The sequence below is a fragment of the Porites lutea genome, chromosome 1 (genome assembly GCF_958299795.1).
Source record: "Porites lutea chromosome 1, jaPorLute2.1, whole genome shotgun sequence".
In the NCBI taxonomy this organism is placed as follows: domain Eukaryota; kingdom Metazoa; phylum Cnidaria; class Anthozoa; order Scleractinia; family Poritidae; genus Porites; species Porites lutea.
In genome coordinates this window covers 52,837,124-52,857,200 of record NC_133201.1, presented here as the reverse complement: position 1 = coordinate 52,857,200, position 20,077 = coordinate 52,837,124, and the positions used below count along the sequence as shown (strand labels likewise).

Below are 20,077 nucleotides of genomic sequence, written 5' to 3'. Positions count from 1 at the left end.
TTCTCATGTCCACAATTTGATGATTTGATACTCGAAAAAGTATATAGAAAATTATCCGAGAAAATTTCTTCGATCGAAAGGAAACGAAATTAAAATTTAACCTTTGGTGAGCGCTTGAACAACTGGGGAACGACACCCGGCCCTCTTGTTCCAAACCAAAGACGGCGCGAAGGCTAAAACGCGCCATTTTCCTATCGTCGATTTTGACAGGGAGGGGTCGGGGGTAGAATTTTACATCTACGTTTGCCTTCTCTCCCAACCCCAATTTACACAGGTTTGATTCAGTGTTTTGAAATGGTGAATATTAATACTATCCATGGAATAAATCTCCATCCAGTGGATAACACTATTGCTCTCACTCGGACTTATCAGTTCTGAACAGTGATTTTTCCTATGGATAGCGCCGTACAATTCTCCAACATCTAGGGAGGGAGAAAACACACGCAGTACACTACCCTTCCCTCTGCTGCCCCTCGGGTTTTCTCCACAAACAATAGAAAAGCTGAAGATAAACGGCGGAAGGACCACGCAGGCACTGAAAAGTCTCAACTGCATTTTTAGTTTGCACTTTACCGCTGAACCATAGTTATCTTTTGAGGCGGCAAGATCAGAGAAAGTAAATGAACAATTGAGTCCTGGTCAAAAAATTGTTTATTTGGTTTGTCGCTCAAAACACTGGGATGACGGATCAAAGCATAGGAAGGGGAAAATTTGCTGGTTTGTTACTTCTTTTGCAAGGGTTGCTGTTAATTTTGTTCGTAGTTTTCGTTGGTTACAGCGAGGAACTCCTTCCAGATGGCGAAAATGAGACAAAAACCGACTCAAAATATTCCGGTGAGTGCAATTTACATTATGACGCTTCGAAAAGTGAATGATAATGAAACGGAAATGAACATTTTTTACTTTTTTATCTTCTTCTTCAGTATTTGGGGGACTGCACCTAATGCTTTTTGCTGGATTTGGCCTACTATTAACATTTCTGAGAAAATATGGATTCAGTGCGATGGGTTATAATTTTCTTATTTCTGCTCTGGTGATCGAGTGGTCAACTATCATGCAAGGATTTTTTGAGATGCGCAACAATACAATTTCTATTGGATTGGAAAGGTAAGCAATAAAATGATTAGCTTTATATCCTTGATACAGGAACGTATTTTTGTTGTTTCAGTTGGAGAAAAGAATTATTTGATTAGTTACATACAGATTATTTTCGGTTTATAACATGTCCCCCACTGAACCTCCCTACACCCCTGATTGACCTGACAAAGATGAAAATTAAGAAAGTGGAAGGAGTACTATATACAGGTTGTATTCGGAGTGGGGTGAATAGGTTCTCCGTTATGATTTGCATTAAAATCTCACTCTGAATCTGAAATCTGAGCAAAAATAATTTTAAAACATCCAAAGTCCAAAATCCAGGCCCAAAAAGTGGATGAATTCACAATCCACTGCATGCAATTGCCCAATCTGCAAATCCAGTAAATTTTTGCTCTGAATCTGAAATCCAGGCAAAAATATTTCAAAAATCTGTCCATCTGTTTGTTGGCTTTTTCACCCCCTCTGCTATGAAGTAGTTGGAGCAACTTAAGAATCCTCGGACACTCCCTGCAGTGCAACATTAATGAGGACCTCGTAGGATAAAATTCCAACAAGCAAGGTGGCCATAAAGCAGCAACACAAGAATAGATGAAATGGTGACAAACAACATCAAGATGGGATAAATACTGACAGGAGGGACGGGGGAATTTGTGGTCAGTTGTGGTGTTGCTAATATTTTTGTGCGGTATTGCGGTGAATAATATTCCCATCTTGTGGTCTTGCGGTGACTCAAACTGTACAGTGTGCAGTGTTTCTGATTTTAAACCTATGATACTCGGTGAAAAGAAATAACTTGCGGACCCTTTGTGGTGTTGTGGTTTATTCATTGACTGTGGTTACCACAAAACGAGGAACATTAACAACATTTAGAGACTTGAATGAAAATCTCCCTTTTTACTTAATGTTTTCAATAGTTAATTCATCCTGCAAACACGCCATAAGTGTAAGTGGCTGCAATACCAAGGTCATTGAGCCTACAACAGAGTCCATACACGCCAGAATGCATTCTTCATATCTGCATGACTGAAATAGAATTCTTTGAATCTTGAGGTCAGTCTGAGTCTCTGCAAAAACAAAACCAGTTCCGAAAACCTCCGTGCCCCCCCCCCCGCTCCCCCCCCCCGAATCATATGGAGATTAATGGATTAGATTGATCATAGGACAAAAATTAAATTGCGATGTCGGTGTTTCCTTTACTTTTTTGGTAGTGGTGGGGTGTTTGTTATTTTTTCTGCGGTCTTGCAGTGTTGACAGTCCCCCAATGTCCCCCTCTGACAGGGACATGGCCTGCTCCTCAGATGCAAAATTATCATATTTATTCTCCTAAGAGGGCCTCATTAATAATTACATCATTACTCCCATGGTGTAATAGGCATCAAGTTAATTGTGTTTTCAGTTCCCGCTCCCACATAAAATCACATTTGACCACTAGTCAGCAGTCCTACATTACAGTCCTGTCATTGCATGATAAAATCTACAGTTAAGCAGAACGACTTCTCCTGATAGCCTCACAGTCCACTAGTCAAAGAGTCCCTTCATCAGAGAGAGTTTGACGTTGTATTTATTTACAAACTTATCATTAATTTATTTGAGTTTGCCACTCACTGTTATTTTTATTATTTTTTGTAGCATGATCAAAGGTGACCTAGCAGCTGTAGCCGTAACAGTCTCATTTGGTGCATTACTTGGTAAAACAAGCCATCATCAGCTACTTGTCATATCTTTTATTGAAGTTGTCATTTACTCTGTAAACAGAGCTATAGCTACCAAGTTCCTCCATGCAGTTGATGCTGGTGGCTCATTTTTTGTTCATGCATTTGGTGCTTACTTTGGTTTGGGAGTTTCTCGTGTATTGTACACTCAAAGAGCTGTAGCCCACGACAAAGAAATTTCCAGATATACCTCTGATCTTTTTGCAACATTGGGTGAGTTAAACAAAAAATAGAGTTCTCAGCAATATTTTTGGAAATACAGTAGAACCCTATGAGGGGGCTGTAGAAATTAAGTGTGTATATTAACAGGGAGTGACTGCACAGTGTTAAGGGGGGCATGCCAATTCAAGGTAAATTTGAACAAAAAAAAAGGATCTTTAGCATTGTCAAATTAATCATCCCTAACTTTCACACAAAAAAACCCTTCAGTCTGATATTAACATCTATTCTATCCTATCCGGTGTAAGGTAGTGTTTGGAAAATGGACAAAACCTTCAAGAAAGAAAGAAACGAAACTGCACCTCTCTTTACTATTTGCAATAGCAGAGATGCCAACCTCTGGAGATCTAAAAACTCGAGACTCCCTATTTCGCACTACACCCTACCCCGCTTCAAATGTCAACAGCCCCACCACCCCCCACCCCCTCACCCACAAATTGACCCAGTGGCCATGACCTGGGACCTTATATGAAGTCAAAATTTGCTTTCATCATTGTAATGATGAAATAATCTGTCAGTGACTACATGTAAAAATGTCCCAGAAACCATACAATGAATTAAAAAAAGGTTGAATTTTGAGGGAAAAAATTGGCTAAATTTCAAATTAAAGCACACAAAAGCTCAAAAGTCCATTTTATATTGTTGACACATACAAGAGGGTGGGAGATCAGTGCAGTATCTGGAAGACTCCTGATGATAATCTGGGAGAGTTGGCATATATGCAATAAAATAACATTAGAATTTAAAACGATATCATTGGGAAGCTCGATCTTGATTCCGGTCGGTTTCTCTTTGTACTTGGTTGTGGTCTTAACAAATCTATGACTTGATCAATAGCATTCTCCCAAAACCATGAAATTAAAATCCTCCTGTAATATAGCATCAACATTTCTGTGAGAATAAGAACAGGTTTTTTAAATTATTATTTTGCTTTAGGAACAATCATCTTGTGGGTTTGCTGGCCAAGTTTCAATGCTGTTCTTGTTGAAGGAGTGGCAAGTCACAGAGCCATCGTCAACACCTACTATGCATTGGTAACTAGCTGTGTAACCTCATGTGCCTTCTCATCTCTTATGACAAAGGAATCAAAGCTTAGCATGGTAAGTTTTATAATTATTTTATTTGAAATGTTACTTAGATTATGAGATTGTTACACTTAGGCTAAATGGCACATTCTGCTTTTGCAAGCATACCACCAAAACTCAAAAGTAAGAATGGAAGGCAAAATATAGAATTTTTTAAAACATTAAGCAAAATGCTCATACTCATAACAGTCTGATTCCTGATAGAATTCCAGTAAGACACAAGTTGGCCTGTCTTGCAATATTCTTCATCGGGGTTTAGGTCAAGCAAGCGGTTATTCCACTCATTGTGATTAGTCAATACAGACATCTCAGTGCTGGAACTCAATCAAATTCACTCTGACTTGTGTTTTTACATGCAGTCTTTGAATTTGTGAGCTCATAACTTCTGACTGTCACAGGTGGAGAAAAGAGGCCTAAAAGCTAATTTAGACCTGAAATAAAGATATATTTTGAATTCAATACAGGACAACACTTCACTTGCATGGTAACAAAGGTTAAGAAATGAGCCTAATAATTCAAAAGTCAAATTAAAAAAAAAGCTAAAACACTATGTATATCATGCAGTTATATAAAATACTTAAGTTGGCATAATTTGTAATTCTTTTAAGCCTTAAGATAGCTCAATTTTCATAAATCTAAAATTTAAAACCACTGAAGTTGGCATCTGTTTCACCAGACATCTATAATTTTTGTCAACAGATGCAGATGCAGATGCAGCTGCTATAATAATTTTCTTAAAATGAATTTACTTAATATTTTGTTCATTTGTTCACTAGGTTCACCTCCAAAATGCGAGTCTGGCTGGAGGCGTTGCCATGGGCACAATTGCACTCATGATAATTCATCCATGGGGTGCAGTTCTGATTGGATTTGTTAGTGGAGCAATTAGCACAATTGGTTTCAAGTACATACAGGTATTAAAATAATTTAATATCAGTTTTCTTAGCCTGTAAATAGCCCCTAGCCAAAACTATCTTCAAACAAAATCGGGGGGGGGGGGAGACTCTCTCTCTCCATGTTTTTGTTTGAGGGGAGGAGGCAGCTCTACACAGGCTACTGTTATCTCAGCATTCTGTACCAAGGCAAACAAATACAAATTTCTAAGGAAAAATGAGGAAAGTGTAAAAACTTGATTAGCCAGCTTCTGTCCTAAAAGTCAAAAATAGTGAGAATATGAAAATATAACTATGAATATGAATATGAAAATATAACCTCCTATTAAAATAGATGTTCTTGCAGTCCTCTCCAATAAAAGATTTTGTGAAGATCCAGAAAGATGAAGCTTGGAGGCTAAAAAAGTACTACTCAAGAATTTTTATGATTACAACATGGGAATTCATTTAAAGACTCAGGACGGTTAGACTGGACTTTATGTAATTCTCACTAATTGTCTCAAGGCACTTACATTCTGGCAACAAGTGAGGGTTTTTGGAACAAAAATCGCTTATTGCCAAATTTGTTATGCTTAACGGAGAAGTTGTCTTTGGGAAGCTTTAATTTAGGAGCTGAACCGTTCATGTTGTTAATCACGAGTCAAGGTTTTATAGTCAGGTCTCTTAGTGCAAAATATAGGCCGGATCGTTACAGACGTGACAAAAGGGGTAAAAAAAATAACCCTCCTTTACATGCAATCTTACAACCTCACCATCCTGGGGTGCAGTTTCTCAAGATTATATGAATGGTCGCTAACCATGTAAACAAGAAAAATGCTGGCAAACCACGTCTACGCTCAATTGCTGCTCTTGCTGCAACCTTCAGTGTTGTGGCTTTCTATTGTTACCTTTAATAATTATGTGAAGCCACCCAGCGCCAAAGTGAATTTTGCGCGAATTTGATGTATCTCGAATCCGACCCCGACTAGCCTGGGTTTCCTCACCTCGAGACGTTGACATGGCAAAATTTGACCTCAGCTGAGAGGGTTACCTGGTGTGGCAGACCGGGCTACCCACCTTGAAGGGTGACCCCACCTATCATGTAAACGTGATCAAATTAAAATGAGAGATCATATGGACAGGCGGGTTACCCCACCTAAGTGGGTTACCATTCCTACCTGGGGTCCCCTTCCTCCATGTAAACAGGCCCTAAAAGTTAGCCCGGCCCCCTTTCTACAGTTTCAGCAGTTAAACTATTCACCATTTATCATTTGAGTCAATCTTGTACCACTTGAGTCTCACTTTTACGACTTGATAAGCTGTTATTATTTTTGGACCTCAGTGCTTCAGTACCAAATGTAGAGGCTTCATGATAAACTGTGCTGTTTTTTGAAGCTTGGGCTAACTTGTTTCTTTTTTTCGTTTATGAGACCAGATTCTTTTTTGTTTGTTTTTGCTTTGTAAAGCTTAGACAAACTGCGGAAATTGTAAATGATATGACTTTAGCCACGGTGCTTGCTTCTCTGTCAAAACATGCACTTGCGTCCAGCAGATAACTGGATAACGAGAGACTGAAAGGCACCCAGGCCTATGTGAAGTTGAAAAATTAATTACCTCACTAGGAAAGAACTATTTTGGGTTCTGTCATTTCGTTATTTGCTCTTCATGAATAGCTGTCATAAATCCCTGATAATATGTGATACAACAGACTCTTTGACAATTTATTTTTTCTGAAATTTTGTTTGCTTTCTTCAGCTTAAAGTGACATGTAATGACAAGTAATACTTGATAAGTAAGGCTTAAGCCACACAATAAGGCCTCCTCTAATTGAAATACATTAGAAAAGGAGAAGAGACCCCAGAAGCTGAGTACTTGCAAGTTATGAAGCAAAGACGAGGCCATCTTAGAAATGACTTATGAAAATGTGGTCGGACTGTGGACTTGCTTTAAGGGCACAGTAATAATCAACTGAATTATACAATCAATAAGCAAAAATGGATGGGAATGCCAGATGTTCGAGTGAAATTGTTGCTTTCAACCTGAGAATAGAATTCAGAGTGATTTAAGGTATTAAATAACAATTTTCAATCAAAACACCACAGGGACCCCAGCAGGTGAAATTTACAATAATTAAATCCTGTTTAGCACGCTTCAGTGGCATATTTGCAGTGGGCACCCCCTCTAATATTCATGGTACTGCAATAAGCTATCGCTGTGCAAAGTTTGGTGCTTTTGTCAACTCTGTAACGATCCTGACCCTAAGAGACCTGACTATTAAGTGTATTAGGTCCTCCGTGTGCAAAAATTTCATGGTCTGAATTAACAGCAAAATTTTCGCACCATGCAACTAAAGCAGGAAAAACAGCGGACTCATGTCATGTCAAAATAGCCGTTCTTAATTGATTCGGACAGCAAACGTTTCCTGTGCTTACCAGCAATGCAATGTACATTAGGTTAGACTCATGATTAGTTTGGTGTCAAAACTCGGCCTAACGTTTGCGGCATTGAAATTATCTGTCTTTGAGTTTGAAGACTTAGGAAGATGTTCTCATAGTTTTCAAGAAACCTGTGACTGCATACAGGGAGGTTACCATTTAACAAGTCACTTATATTTTAGCCATGGTTAATCAAGAGGCTTCGAGTTCACGACACGTGTGGTGTAAATAGTTTGCACGGAATTCCTGGCATCCTTGGTGCAATTGCTGGAGCCATATCTGCAAGTATTGCAAACTATACGAATTACAAGACAAGGTACTGAGTTTCTTTTGCCTTTTAGAGGTGGTGAATGGTGGCCTTTTGAGACCATAGCCAGCATTTATCTTTGAGTCCGAGATAATTTGACTGTTTTGTCAGACATCCCAAGACTCTCAAACATCTTCAATCTGTGTTTCATTCCTTTCACGGGTTAAATCAGGGGCACCCAACGAGAATATAGTTCAAAACCGCTTACACATGGCATTGTTAAACGTGTTTTAGTATTTAAACGGTGGATTTGGGCATATTTTTATCCCCTATAAATTTTTCATATATTCGGATTTCCTAGCTGAAAGTCTAGTGATCCGAAAATTATAGGGATCAAAACTTTCCTGTTCGAAAATTTCAGCCAGAAAAAAGGCTCCCGAAAATTCTAGGTGACCTTTTTAGGGTAAAAATCCGTTGAAAATGGGCGTTTTTACCTTTTTTTAGATGTTCGAAACTCCTAGGAGAGGCAGGCAAGCAAGAAATTTTACAATAAATGTTCCGAAAATTCTAGTACTCAAATCGTCTTCCGAACAGATATTTTCCGAAAATTGACGTTGGTGCCCCTGTTAAATGAACTAGGGGCACCCAACGAGAATATAGTTCAAAACCACTTAAACATTGCATTGCTCAACGTATTTTAGTATTTAAACGGTAGATGTAGTCATATTTTTATCCCCTAAAAATTTTTTATGTGTTCGGATTTCCTAGCTGAAAGTCTAGTGATCCGAAAATTATAGGGATCAAAACTTACCTTTTCTCGATAATTTCAGCCAGAAAAAAGGCTCCCGAAAATTCTAGGTGACCTTTTTAAGGTAAAAATCGGTTAAAAGTGGGCAATTATACCATTTTTTAGATGCTCGAAAATGCTAGGAGAGACAGGCAAGCAAGAAATTTTACAGCAAATGTTCCGAAAATTCTAGGTCTCAAATCGTCTTCCGAACAGATATTTTCCGAAAATTGACGTTGGGTGCCCCTGATAAACTCAACAAATTGCCCTGCTTTTAATGTATGGGTCCTCGTAGCTCAGTTGGTAGAGCACTGCAGTGCTAATGCGTACTGGCCGTGGGTTTGTATCCCATTGATACAGGCATAATTTGCAGTTGGTTAAATTGCGATTACAACTGCAATGGTCATATTTTCATTTAGATTTGTATTCCCACAGTTCATACAATTCTTGAAAATGTTGTAAAAAATTTAATGGAGGCTTGAAGGTGTCAATGAGTGATGTAAAGTGCAATTACCAGCAACTTTCTAAGAAATTTCCTTGTCCTTTAATCATAATGACAGAAATCGAATTACAAAGTTGGAGCTTTTTAAATAAGAAGCATGCGTTGTGCGGAAAGCCTAAGCATTTGCACCAATCTTTGTTTGTTTCAATTAGCTCATGCTTCGTATGAAAACATGAGCTTCCATTGTCTATTTAGAGCTTAAGAAAGTAGGGGAAAGCATTTTTTGTGAAGACTGATAAATACTTGACGTAAACGTTTTGTTTTACTGCGTATTGTTTTTTGGTTTGTTTGTTTTCTTTTTAATATTTATCTGTACATAATATCGTTCAATTTTGACAGTGCGATTTTCTCTTCTTTTTCTTTTTCAGTCTTTACACAATTTTTCCAGCCAGAGCACCAGTGCTGAATAGTACCCAGTACTTTGAGTTGGTCAAGTTTAACCCACAAGCTTCAGATGGCTTGAAATGGACTGCAGACAAACAAGCCGTATTTCAGTTAGCTGCTTTAGTTATAACATTAGCGCTGGCGATATTCGGTGGCCTTCTTACTGGTAGGCTGTTTATTATGGTCCTTCACCATGTCGCTTTCTATATAGAGACACGCCACCTGATAAGACAATAATTAAAATGGCATCCCTTTGCTTTTCTGGGACGTCATCAGTTGGCTTTCCTCACGCTTTTGATAAGCGAGAAAAGCTGAATATTTCGAGATCTTTTTTCATTAAGTTTCCCCATCTACCACTCTTCAAAAATCGGCCCCGTAAACTCGGCACTGCATTTTTTTTTTTCGGGGGGGGGGGGGGGGGGGGGGAGGGCAATATACTGGTTTTCTTCGGATAAAATCGACCAGACCAAACATAAGTAACTCGGTTCCCCTAAACGACCACAGAACGCCGTAGCTTGTACGAATTCACTAGACATGGTTTATAGATTGACGAACTGACAGCTTTCACTTTAATCATCAACGTTGTTGAACTCCTGCTCGCCCTCAAGCTCTGATGGCAGAACATGCAATTCTTACTGTTAAGGTTATTGATTTATTTTCAGGTATCATTGTCAAGCAGCCGTTCTTTGATCCCCTGAAGGAGGAAGCCTTATATGATGATGGGGAATTCTGGGAGGTAGGTTAGATTAAAGCCAATACGATACGTTTGCCTTAAGGGGCGATGGTCAAAGTCGTTTTGTTCTCGTTGAACAATTTACTCCGAAAGCCAGACGTCAGTGAAAAAGCCTGGAAGTTGGTGAGTAGTATAGGGCGCATGAATTTGACCCCCTTTTTAATTTAAAGCGGAATCTTCATTAGAGTGAGGTGAAATAAATTGTCGACGAATGAAGGCATGAATATAAGGCGAAGGCACTTCATAAATATAGAGTGATATCTTGTTCATGGCAGGTATGTCCTGTTGTTGACGAGATTTGATTTGTTTTCTCGATCGATTGACGGTTGGACTCATTTGATGAAGCAGTTTGTTTGGGTTGCTAACCCTTATTGCACAGAAATCTCTAAACCTTTACGTAACTATGTGGGATTTTTTTGTTTTTCTTTTCGTTTCACTCTTTTCGCATTCATTGTCCATAGCAGCCAACCAAGGCCAGCGAGTCCGTTAACATCTGTAAACGCAGTCGTATAGTAGTTTACGCATGTATTTGTAAATCCCGAGTGTCAAAGTTCGAAAGCGGCTCTAAAAGGTTTAAAAAGGTGTCATTTTCCAGGACATCTTAAGGTAAGGTAAAACGGACAACAATAAAAAATGCAACTTTTTTTGCAACATTGCTGCAAAACGGGTTGAATACCGACGTTGCGCGTTTTTCCACCTACATCAAATCTGTTTTGCAACAAATCAGCTTGTTCACGGGTTTGAACAAGGGTGGTAAAACGGGCAACATCGCCTTTTTTGCCAAACAAGTTGCACGTTTTTTTTTTGCCCGTTTTACCTAAGCCTTAGAAAGATACCGTCACACTGATTTGGCAGATCAGACATGCGGTTTTCTTTATCTGAAGGTTCCCAGTGATTTTCGTGGATTGTCTGATGAAGTCCGTCCCAGAACCAGGAGCGAGGTTCCGCGAGAGCAGAATGAATTGTTAGTTCGAAGGGAAGAGAATGAAGTGGAGGAGCAAGATGGACAGGCAGATGGACAAGTATGATCAATCACATACCCAGACCATCTGAGTATTTTATAGTCATCGTTCCTGCCAGTTATGGAATCTGGGAAAACTTTTGACTTTTAATATTTATTCCAGGGCCCGGAGAAAGGCACCTAAAATTTTTCATTTTCGAGTTACCTAAAGCTTCTTCATCAAAGCGAGGCTTGGTGCACAATCGTTCCGTCGTAACATTGGTTTTTTCTCATGTGAATGAAAACTTACTTTTGCGGGAAAAGTTGACTGAAGACCAAGGCTGGCTTCGAAAAAGAGGCTGAAGTTAATTCAGAAATGGCCTGGTGTCCTATCTACTGTGGGAAAACGCCTTGAATTTCAAGGCGCGTTAAAACTACAGAAAAATTGGTTCTGGACCAGTCAAAAAAGTGGTACAGTACCAGTAACTTTTAATGAATGTCAAACCGAGGGTTCCTTTTATTCTTGTTCCGGAATATGGTCAATCGAACACTCCCTTTATAGTCAGTACTTGAAAATGGTGTACTTCTCAGGGGCACCCAAAGAGAATATAAGTTCAAAACCACTTAAACAGAGCACTGTTAAACGTATTTTAGTATTGAAAGGTAGATATAGGCATATTTTATCTCCTAGAAATTTTTCATCTGTTCGGATTTCCTAGCTGAAAGTCTAGTGATCCGAAAATTATAGGGATCAAAACTTATCTTTTCGAAAATTTCAGCCAGATAAAAGACTCCCGAAAATTCTCGGTGATCTTTTTAGGGTAAAAATCCATTAAAAAAGGGCAATTATACCATTTTTTAGATGTTCGAAAATCCTAGGAGAGGAAGGCAAGCAAGAAATTTTGCAACAAAGGTTCCGAAAATTCTAGATCTCAAATCATCTTCCGAACAGATATTTTCCGAAAATTGACGTTGGGTGCCCCTGACTTCAGGGTCGTGGAATTTTCGTATTTATTCCCTGCAAATCTTCTGGAATTTTTCTCCCTCTCAGTAGTACGAGCTAGGTTAATAATACTGTTAATATATTTATACAGTTTATTATAGATATTTTAATGACATAAATGTATTGCAGATTAAAATATTATATTTAGAGAAGTTAAATTATTAATACATAGAAAAAAGCCGTTATATTTCGTCCGAAGGGCGCAATGCAAATGCTGAGAACTGCAGGACTTTCTTAGCTCAAAATTTACATTTAGTTTTTTTTTTCTGAAGTTTAGGCCACTAAATTTTTTAAGTCTTGCATTTTTATGAATTCATCTTTGGGTTTTCCAGTATGCGAATATCAAGGAATTCACCATCTCTCTGGAGAACTGAAACGTTCGTAAAATTGTGCCAATTTTCACTCGTCATAATAGAAAGGGTTTGTGAACAAGGTTTTATTAGGTAAATAACAGTTTGAAACTAATTTTAAAGCCACTTAAGTCAATTTTTGTAATTAAAGAATTTTTTATTTAAAGACAGTTGAAAAGTTAAAGGTATTATTTTAATTGTCAGATCATTTATAGAGATTGGTGCAGTCTTAAAAGAGATTAACAATCCAAATAAATTTAATTGCAATAAATTTATTTTTTTTATTTACCTCACTAGTTTTGTGTTGTTGTCCTTTTTTGCTGGTGTTTTTGTTTTATTTGGAAAAATGACTAAAAATGCTGTTTTCCTCCATTTAATCAAACTCGGAGCAGAAGCCTCTTAAACTGTAGCAGCGTACCTGCAACGCTTTCGATTTAAGATGGAGTCTGACTAGGCGAATTATAACACAGTTGTACATCGGGTATCCAAGGTGTGAACACTGCACCATTTTGTGCTGGCACTATGCAGGCACTAGTGCTCGGGCACCTGGTGTGAACAGCCCTTAAAGGTTCGTTTCTTTTGGGGGAGGTGGTTTTTGCCGTTTTCTTTGCTAAAATTTAATCGAAAGAATCCACACGCCGAATGGAATCATTAGACCAAGAGCTTGAGTTCAGCGAAGAGAGCTTGGATTCTGTTCTAGATAGATTCGCCTTGGCTCTTAGTTCTTTAAGACGGTTACCGTAAACGTTCGAGAGAAACGACCCTCGTTAGTTTCAGAAAGGGCTCGCTTCTCTGGGAAGGTCCTCACCTTCGGGGATAAAAAATCTTTACATCTGAAAGTTGGCGCGACTGAGCTCTCTTACCGAAATAAAAGACGAAAAGTCGTAACAAAATGTTGATAAAAAATTAGATGAATCCCACCATTCCTCCAATCTAGTTTCCAGAGTCCACGTTACCCTTATCCAGCGGAACGGGCAAGGTCGACGGCAACGGGAACAAAAAAAAGACATCTCTGTATGCCTTTTTTGTACATTTCTCTGCCGTCCTTGCAACAACTACGACGTGAAATGACAAATTTTGAGTTGACTGGAGAAAGGGAACGGCAGGCCGATAAATTTTGCTCTCTCTCTGAACTCGGACGCGTTCCCCTCTCTTCAGTTCCGACCTAAATTCCTTACTTTCAATTAAATGGGTAACTTGGTATAAGGGCGAAAAAGTTTCAAAGAACGCGAAGTCAATTTTTCAGCGACGTTTTCATTGGCGTTGCCGTTGTCGGATCGTGAGGTCCTATTCCTTCGTTGCAGGTGGAAAAGAGAATGCATAAAAGGAAATAGGAGACGTCTGCACACAGCCTACCCGGCAGACTCTTGAAACGAGTCAGAATCTCTAATCTCTATTCCTCAGTGGCCGGCACAAGTTTTTATTCGCAGTTGTTCTCTGACCCCTTAAAACCTCCTTTCTTGATATTTTTTTTTTCGCACTTTCCTGAACCCACATACCCTGAACAAAGTCAATACATACAAGGGAACTACACGTTGTAATTTTATTTCTATTTAAAAATCTATAAAATCTTAAACTTTGAGTATACTCTTTCAGTCATTTAATTATAATAACTGATCGTCAGAAATATTCCATCGTCCTTAAAAGTACTGACCCATTTATTTCACGTTAATTTATGAAAATAAAATGTCAAAGAAATTACAAAATTAAAAAACCATTTACATAGAAATTATTGCTGCCGGGCATCAGCCGGCAGCACCCATATTCTTGAGCGATTTGAGATTTTTTAGTTCGATGGTTCGATGGTTCGATGGTTCAATGGTTCAGTGGTTCCATGGTTCAATCAGCAAGGTGACCAATCAGCAAGTGCTTAGCTGCCGCGCCTGTTTTTCTCTTCAGAGCAACCCGCCATTTTGTTTTGTTCTCATGTGAGTTTAAGATCTGTGCAGAAGTTGTAGTACATCGGATGTTTGCTGTCTTTTTAAACAGCCTAAACGGTAAGAACAGTTCAAGAACTATTGTACGGGACATTTTTTCGTTTTTTCTAATGCTAGGTTTCAAGATTAGTCATAGCGAGTATTTTTTGTCACACAGATTGTTATCTCGGAAATCAGGATTGTAAGTTGTGATCGGCGTGTACTGTGGGTCTACCTGAGCTGTGAATAAACAAGTTTTGGCCTTTAGCCTTTACGTTATTTGTTCGCAACTCTTCTCGTCATGTACACGATGATTGTTCGATGAAGAAACAGTCTATCAGCACTGCTGTTGTTAAAATGAATTACAAAATCATGTTGAAACTCTGGCGAGTCAGTATCTGAATGTAAGCATATTTGTCATTGTGATCGGTTCATTTTTGGTATTTTACTCAGTGCATCATAATTCTATGTTATTGACTTTAAGAAAAAATTTCATATGTTTAACTGTTCTACATACTGTCTTTGTCCTATTCGCATCGCAACTCACGGCAGCACTTCCCTTCTCAATGAGAACTTCTAGTTATATCCACTGTAGTCAAACAAACCATTAAGTTATTCTAACGTAAGTTTCCAATCGACATCCAAATTCAAAATTTACAAATGCAGGGTGCTAACGTGAAAACAAAAAAAAAAGTACATCATTGAGTGCCTGTTTACATGGAGTGGGGGACCCCGGTCTAGTGGGGTTGGTTTCTTTTGTTTTCACGCTCTGGGGAACACAAAACAAAAGAAACCTACCCCACTAGACCGGGGTCCCCCACTCCATGTAAACAGGGTCTTAGTCACTGTCCAGTTAACAAACAGTAAGATTTCATTGACACCTTAACCAAACAAAGTAAAATGGCGATTTCACTTCACAAAGAAACCATCTCGCACCACAGGGTAAAAACATGCACATGCGAATACTTGCTCACATTTTTGCCTCATTAGCATATGCTTTCATTCTCTGATCAAGTTATTAAAATAAACTCTGAAAATCGAAAGAGCATAACAATTTTAGTTATCTGTGAAAATTTGAGCCCAATATACCGAATAGTTTCGGATAAATTATCTTTGAAAAACTCGAAAATTAACAAAGAATGTCTGGGCTCATTAACGTTTATACGTTTATTAACGAGCATACGGTGACGCTTTCTATCGGTTAACTTATATGCTAATGAGCGAAAATGTAAACTATGACGTAAGCAAAGATTCGCTTACATGTTATTTCAGTATCATGCACTCTGATTATCATTATTTATGATTATTATTAGTTGTCATTATGTTCTTCTACGGAAAGCTTTCAAATCCCCACATAGAACCCATAATATTACTGTCCTGGGTAATCTGACAAAGTAGATATAATGTTGCATATGGGGATATATAGAGGTGAGATAAATCGGTAGGACTCCCTGTCCACACCCGTCCCAATTGCGTAATTAATTATGAACCCAAACCCTTGCCATTCCAAAAAAAAAATGGAGTCGGAGCAAGCCCGCAAATTCTAATGCACCAAAGCATTGATAATAATCGCTAATATATTTCTGATCAACTTCAGTGCTAACAAGTAAAGGTCAGAAAGGGCCGTTTTTGCAGCACGTACGTGAACTCTGAACAGGGCCTCAAGCTCGACAGTTCCCATCTTTCATGGCATGTTCATTGGTAATTCTTGCTGACGTATTTTCGATAAACATCAACACTGACAGACGAAGGCCAAAAACGTCCATTTTTTCCAGCGTGTATATAAGCCGTATACAAGGCCTCTGATGGTCGATCTACTGATGGCGGGCTCACTTTGCGATTACAGTCCAGAGTAAAGGGTTTGTGCACAGCCCTAAGAAAGAAAATACCGAGTTCGGTGAGTTTCAACTCTCTAGCATTCTTTGTAAAAGGCAGACACTTTTTCCGACAGCAATGTAGGAACTGTTAAGCCAGTAACACAGGGTTTAACCTGCGAACAAGCTCGTCATTAAGAGGGGCAAAAAGCAAACCAGAGCTGCGTGAGGTTCTCTTCCCCTCCTCGCGTGTGCTCGCGCGTGACTTCACACGATATCCCCTAAATGAAGAGCTTGCTCGCAAGCTACATACGCTTCAAAAGTCATTGATCAACAAATGTTGCAGCTGTATTTCCACAAATGTTGAACTCTGGATTATGGCATGTTGAAGTTGAACAATGTTGAGCGAAAACAGGAATGGACTCCATTCCGTTCAACAAGGATGACAATGGAACCAGGAACGTCAACAAACACGAGTTTGCGTTCTGTCAAACTCTATTGCGTTTATTTCGCTTCCATCAATTTTTCAAATGTTGGCCAATTTTCTTAGAGTTTAATTCTTAAGGACTCTATTCAGTCAGGTTCAGAAAGAGAAACAAACATTCACTTCCCCCATAAAACGTTGCATCACGAAGTTTCACGTCTTATGGTACGTTCACACGGCTGACCGGAAGAACTTTTGACTGGTTGAAAATTTGTGCGTTTAGGTGTCCCTTCCTAACACCACCTTAACCGTACGAAAATTTAGACGTCCAGCCGCCTCAAAACAAAACGAGGTAAAATTTTCAGCCAGTACGGTCGAATCGCCGTTTGTAGCCTGCGAGCAAACTCTCCTATTTGGGCGAGTGAAACGAGTCTCGCGAGAACGTGCTCGCTTCGCTTGCCTAAATAGGAGAGCTTGATCGCAGGCTACGTCGATTGAGTCATTCATCGCCTTTATAAGGTACAGTCAAACCTGTATTAAGCGCCTGTTCGATTTAGTTGGATATCTCTCCAGTCGGAATTCAATGTAAGACCACTTGCCGTTAATTTACCACCACACCTCCTATCCAAAATCAGTTTCAAAGTAAGTATAGCATCTCCCGTAAGATTCCATCCGATCTCAGTATTGTGGCTAGCCTTTTGGAGAGGCCCTATTATACTTTCCAAGACAACTTTGTTGACCTTGAAAAATCCTTCTAAACAACGCAGATGCTTTTACCAACACCATTTATTTTAATTGCTTACCAATTATAATGAATATGTTTAACGCCAGGGTGTTCCTTATCAGGAAGAGCTGTTTTGCCAAACTGAACAAATCTACGAAATAAATGAATGAATAAAGAAAATGGAAAAAAAGAATAAAATGAATAAATGGAAAAGAAAGGTGTTAAAGTGGTTCTGGGACGATAGTTCAATACATTTTGTTTAAGCCCTGTTCACGTATTGAGATATTTTTGAAAACTGAAATCTCCGTTTTGGAAAAGTATCCGGATGCGTTATCTTTTCGATAACTCGCTATGAAACCGAATGGTGGTAAAGAAACTAACATTACATTTCAAAGTTACAAAAACCAGTCTTCAACTTTGAAAACCTGTTTAGCTAAACAATTTTGAAAACCGCGTTTTTCTGCACCTCTGTCCATCCGTGCCATTGTTTGTATTTGCTGGGTTATCTAAAGGTTCCTTCACTGTTTTTAGTGCTTATTTTCATATTTCACGCAGTTGGTGGCCAGTTTCTTATGGTTGAACTGAATATGGATAAAATGCGGGACATAGCTTCAAGATACTCATCCTTAGTCTCTGTCAGTGAGCCAGTCTGTCATAAGGAACGCGGTATATCACCACAAGGCATGTGCAGACAGTACCTTTCATAATCCTTCATATTTTCCCTCTTGGGGTCTTCTAGTTCAACTCCATACACATCTTTCATAGAGGGCAGCAACTCCTGTCAAGCGTATAACGAAGAGAAACATAAATTAGTGATAAAATGCAAATAAACAGGGTTCTTTTTTTTGCTGAATATAACTTAGGGCCTGTTTACATGAAGGTGGGGGACCCCAGGTAGGTGAGGTAACATGTGACGGGTTACCCCACCTATCATGTAAATGTGATCACATTAAAAGGAGAGATTGTATGGACAGGCGGGTTACCCCACCTAAGCGGGTTACCTCACCTACCTGGGGTCCCCCACCTCCATGTAAACAGGCCCTTAGGTCGGAAGATCCATATTGGGAGACTAAATGAAGTTTATTGAATTGAAGCAAACAAGATCGCCCTTTCTTACATTAAAGTCTTCGGTCTATGCTGTTCTGGTTTCACGATTCCCTACACATAAAAGAAGCGGTATTTTGGATGAATGAAACGCCTTGTATTGATAAATCCATCGTAACAGAACAAATATAAGTGACTCCCAGCATTATAATTTCCAACTCCATACAAGTTCGTTAGGTTTACATGAATGCGGTCCGTTTTAATCTTATTCAGTTTTACCCGTCCATGACCCTTTTTGACTTTCCTGTAATTCTCTCAGTTCTATCTTTCGGCAGTTTGAAGAAGTTATTCTGATATTTCAGTCAATTCTGTGGTCCTCTGGCGAACCCCTAGAATAGCTTGACCTAAGCCCTTTAATCTATAAATGACCAACTTTTAATTTCCACTGATAGCTGTACTGTTCAATCAATCATAAAGGTCATGAGAAAAAAAGGAAATCATCTACAAGAGACAGTGAGTGTTAAACAAATAAAGAGAAGTGTGACGTCAGGTTACTATGGTAGAAAAAATTCTGGATCTCAACAATTTTTCTTGACAGAGGCGGCTAATTTCATTGTCGAACGATGGAAGAAAAGCATGGGCTACTAATTTGTCCCTGAGTGCAATATTGCACAGGAAAGTCAAGACAACTTTCATGTTTTTTCCTGTCATATTTGCAAGACAACGGTTTTTTCAGTTCCAGAAATTTTGCTCCCATGGCAACGTGACGTAACGACTTCTCCCTACTGTTCGCATCGTATCACAGGAAATGTATGAAGAACAGTGCAGAGAAAATCCATGGTGATATTAGGTTTCAAAAACTGCTGTAGCGAACCTGAAATGAAACACAGCAAGTACTCGAGCTGCTGCTCTTTTGTGTAAATAAAATGGCTGAACTGTCATCATCAGAGCTGGATCCAGAATCACTGCTGTCATCAACACTCAACGGTTCAGGAGCTGCCCCAACTGCTCGGCGCACAGGAACAGGGCGTCGGCTACAAAGAAAACAGAGTCGGGCTGAGTCCACAGGACTGCTAACCTAAAGAACAGGCGTTATTTTTTCGCCGTCGAGCGAAGGCAAGCATGAAGCGAGCGCCGAGCGCGAGACACGCGAGTCGAGGAAAGGCGCCTTCCCCCGTCACGCGACTCGCGCTCCACGGCCACTTCGTACCTATTAGCTCGCCTAAAAAAAAAAAACGCAAAAAAAAAAAAAAAGTTCCTGTTCTGCAGGCTACACGACTCCACAGATACAGTGTTAATAGAGATTTCCGCGTTTAACGATTTCTGTAAATACAATAGAGTGATTTAGAATCGCGTTTACAGCAAACGGCAAAGCTCAATTTATACCACGAGAAAGTTTTCCCTTTTTCTTGTCGTTTACTGTTCATTATGTCTAAATAAAAACAAATAGTTTCATGTCAGGTTTGTCCATAAGGTTTACTTTGCACATTTTTTATCTTTTCATTTGCTAAACTAAACAGCTGCAAATCCAGGACTCATGTGGAAATAGCCCCATAAAACTCAAGTGAAATCTGATGCAAGGCCAAGGGCTCACCGAGTGTGAGATCACAAGAAAATTGTTCTCTGTTACGCTTCGCATTACACCAACTACAGATTCTTATGCAAGAATGACTGTTCATCTCTTTCTGTTAAAAGAGAGTAGTAAAGAAGATATTTAAAGAATTTAAAATAAGCACTTCACTGCAAAGCCGAAGAATTACGAGGTAACTCAGCGCTCATTGGAAAATT

The 20,077-nt window shown here is 39.1% G+C and overlaps 2 protein-coding genes across 2 annotated transcripts in view; one reads left to right on the top strand and one right to left on the bottom strand.

The window, feature by feature from the left end:
- Positions 1-505: 505 nt before the first annotated feature.
- Positions 506-12,660, top strand: LOC140921769 (ammonium transporter Rh type B-like). The gene is made up of 9 exons (XM_073371773.1): positions 506-834; positions 924-1,107; positions 2,728-3,023; positions 3,966-4,129; positions 4,891-5,028; positions 7,604-7,737; positions 9,326-9,507; positions 10,004-10,077; positions 10,959-12,660. The coding sequence occupies exons 1-9, from the start codon at positions 681-683 to the stop codon at positions 11,100-11,102; spliced, it is 1,470 nt and encodes a 489-aa protein (XP_073227874.1). The 5' UTR covers positions 506-680; the 3' UTR covers positions 11,103-12,660.
- A 3,180-nt stretch (positions 12,661-15,840) lies between these two features.
- The window catches only part of LOC140932119 (polyphosphoinositide phosphatase-like), a 39,440-nt gene continuing 35,203 nt past the window's right edge, over positions 15,841-20,077 (bottom strand). The window contains exons 24-27 of the mRNA XM_073381768.1: positions 19,164-19,323; positions 17,944-18,023; positions 17,325-17,396; positions 15,841-16,156 (exon numbers count right to left, since the gene is read on the bottom strand). Coding sequence (XP_073237869.1) covers positions 15,979-16,156; positions 17,325-17,396; positions 17,944-18,023; positions 19,164-19,323 — 490 coding nt within the window. The 3' untranslated portion in view covers positions 15,841-15,978. The remainder of the gene's footprint in view (positions 16,157-17,324; positions 17,397-17,943; positions 18,024-19,163; positions 19,324-20,077) is intronic.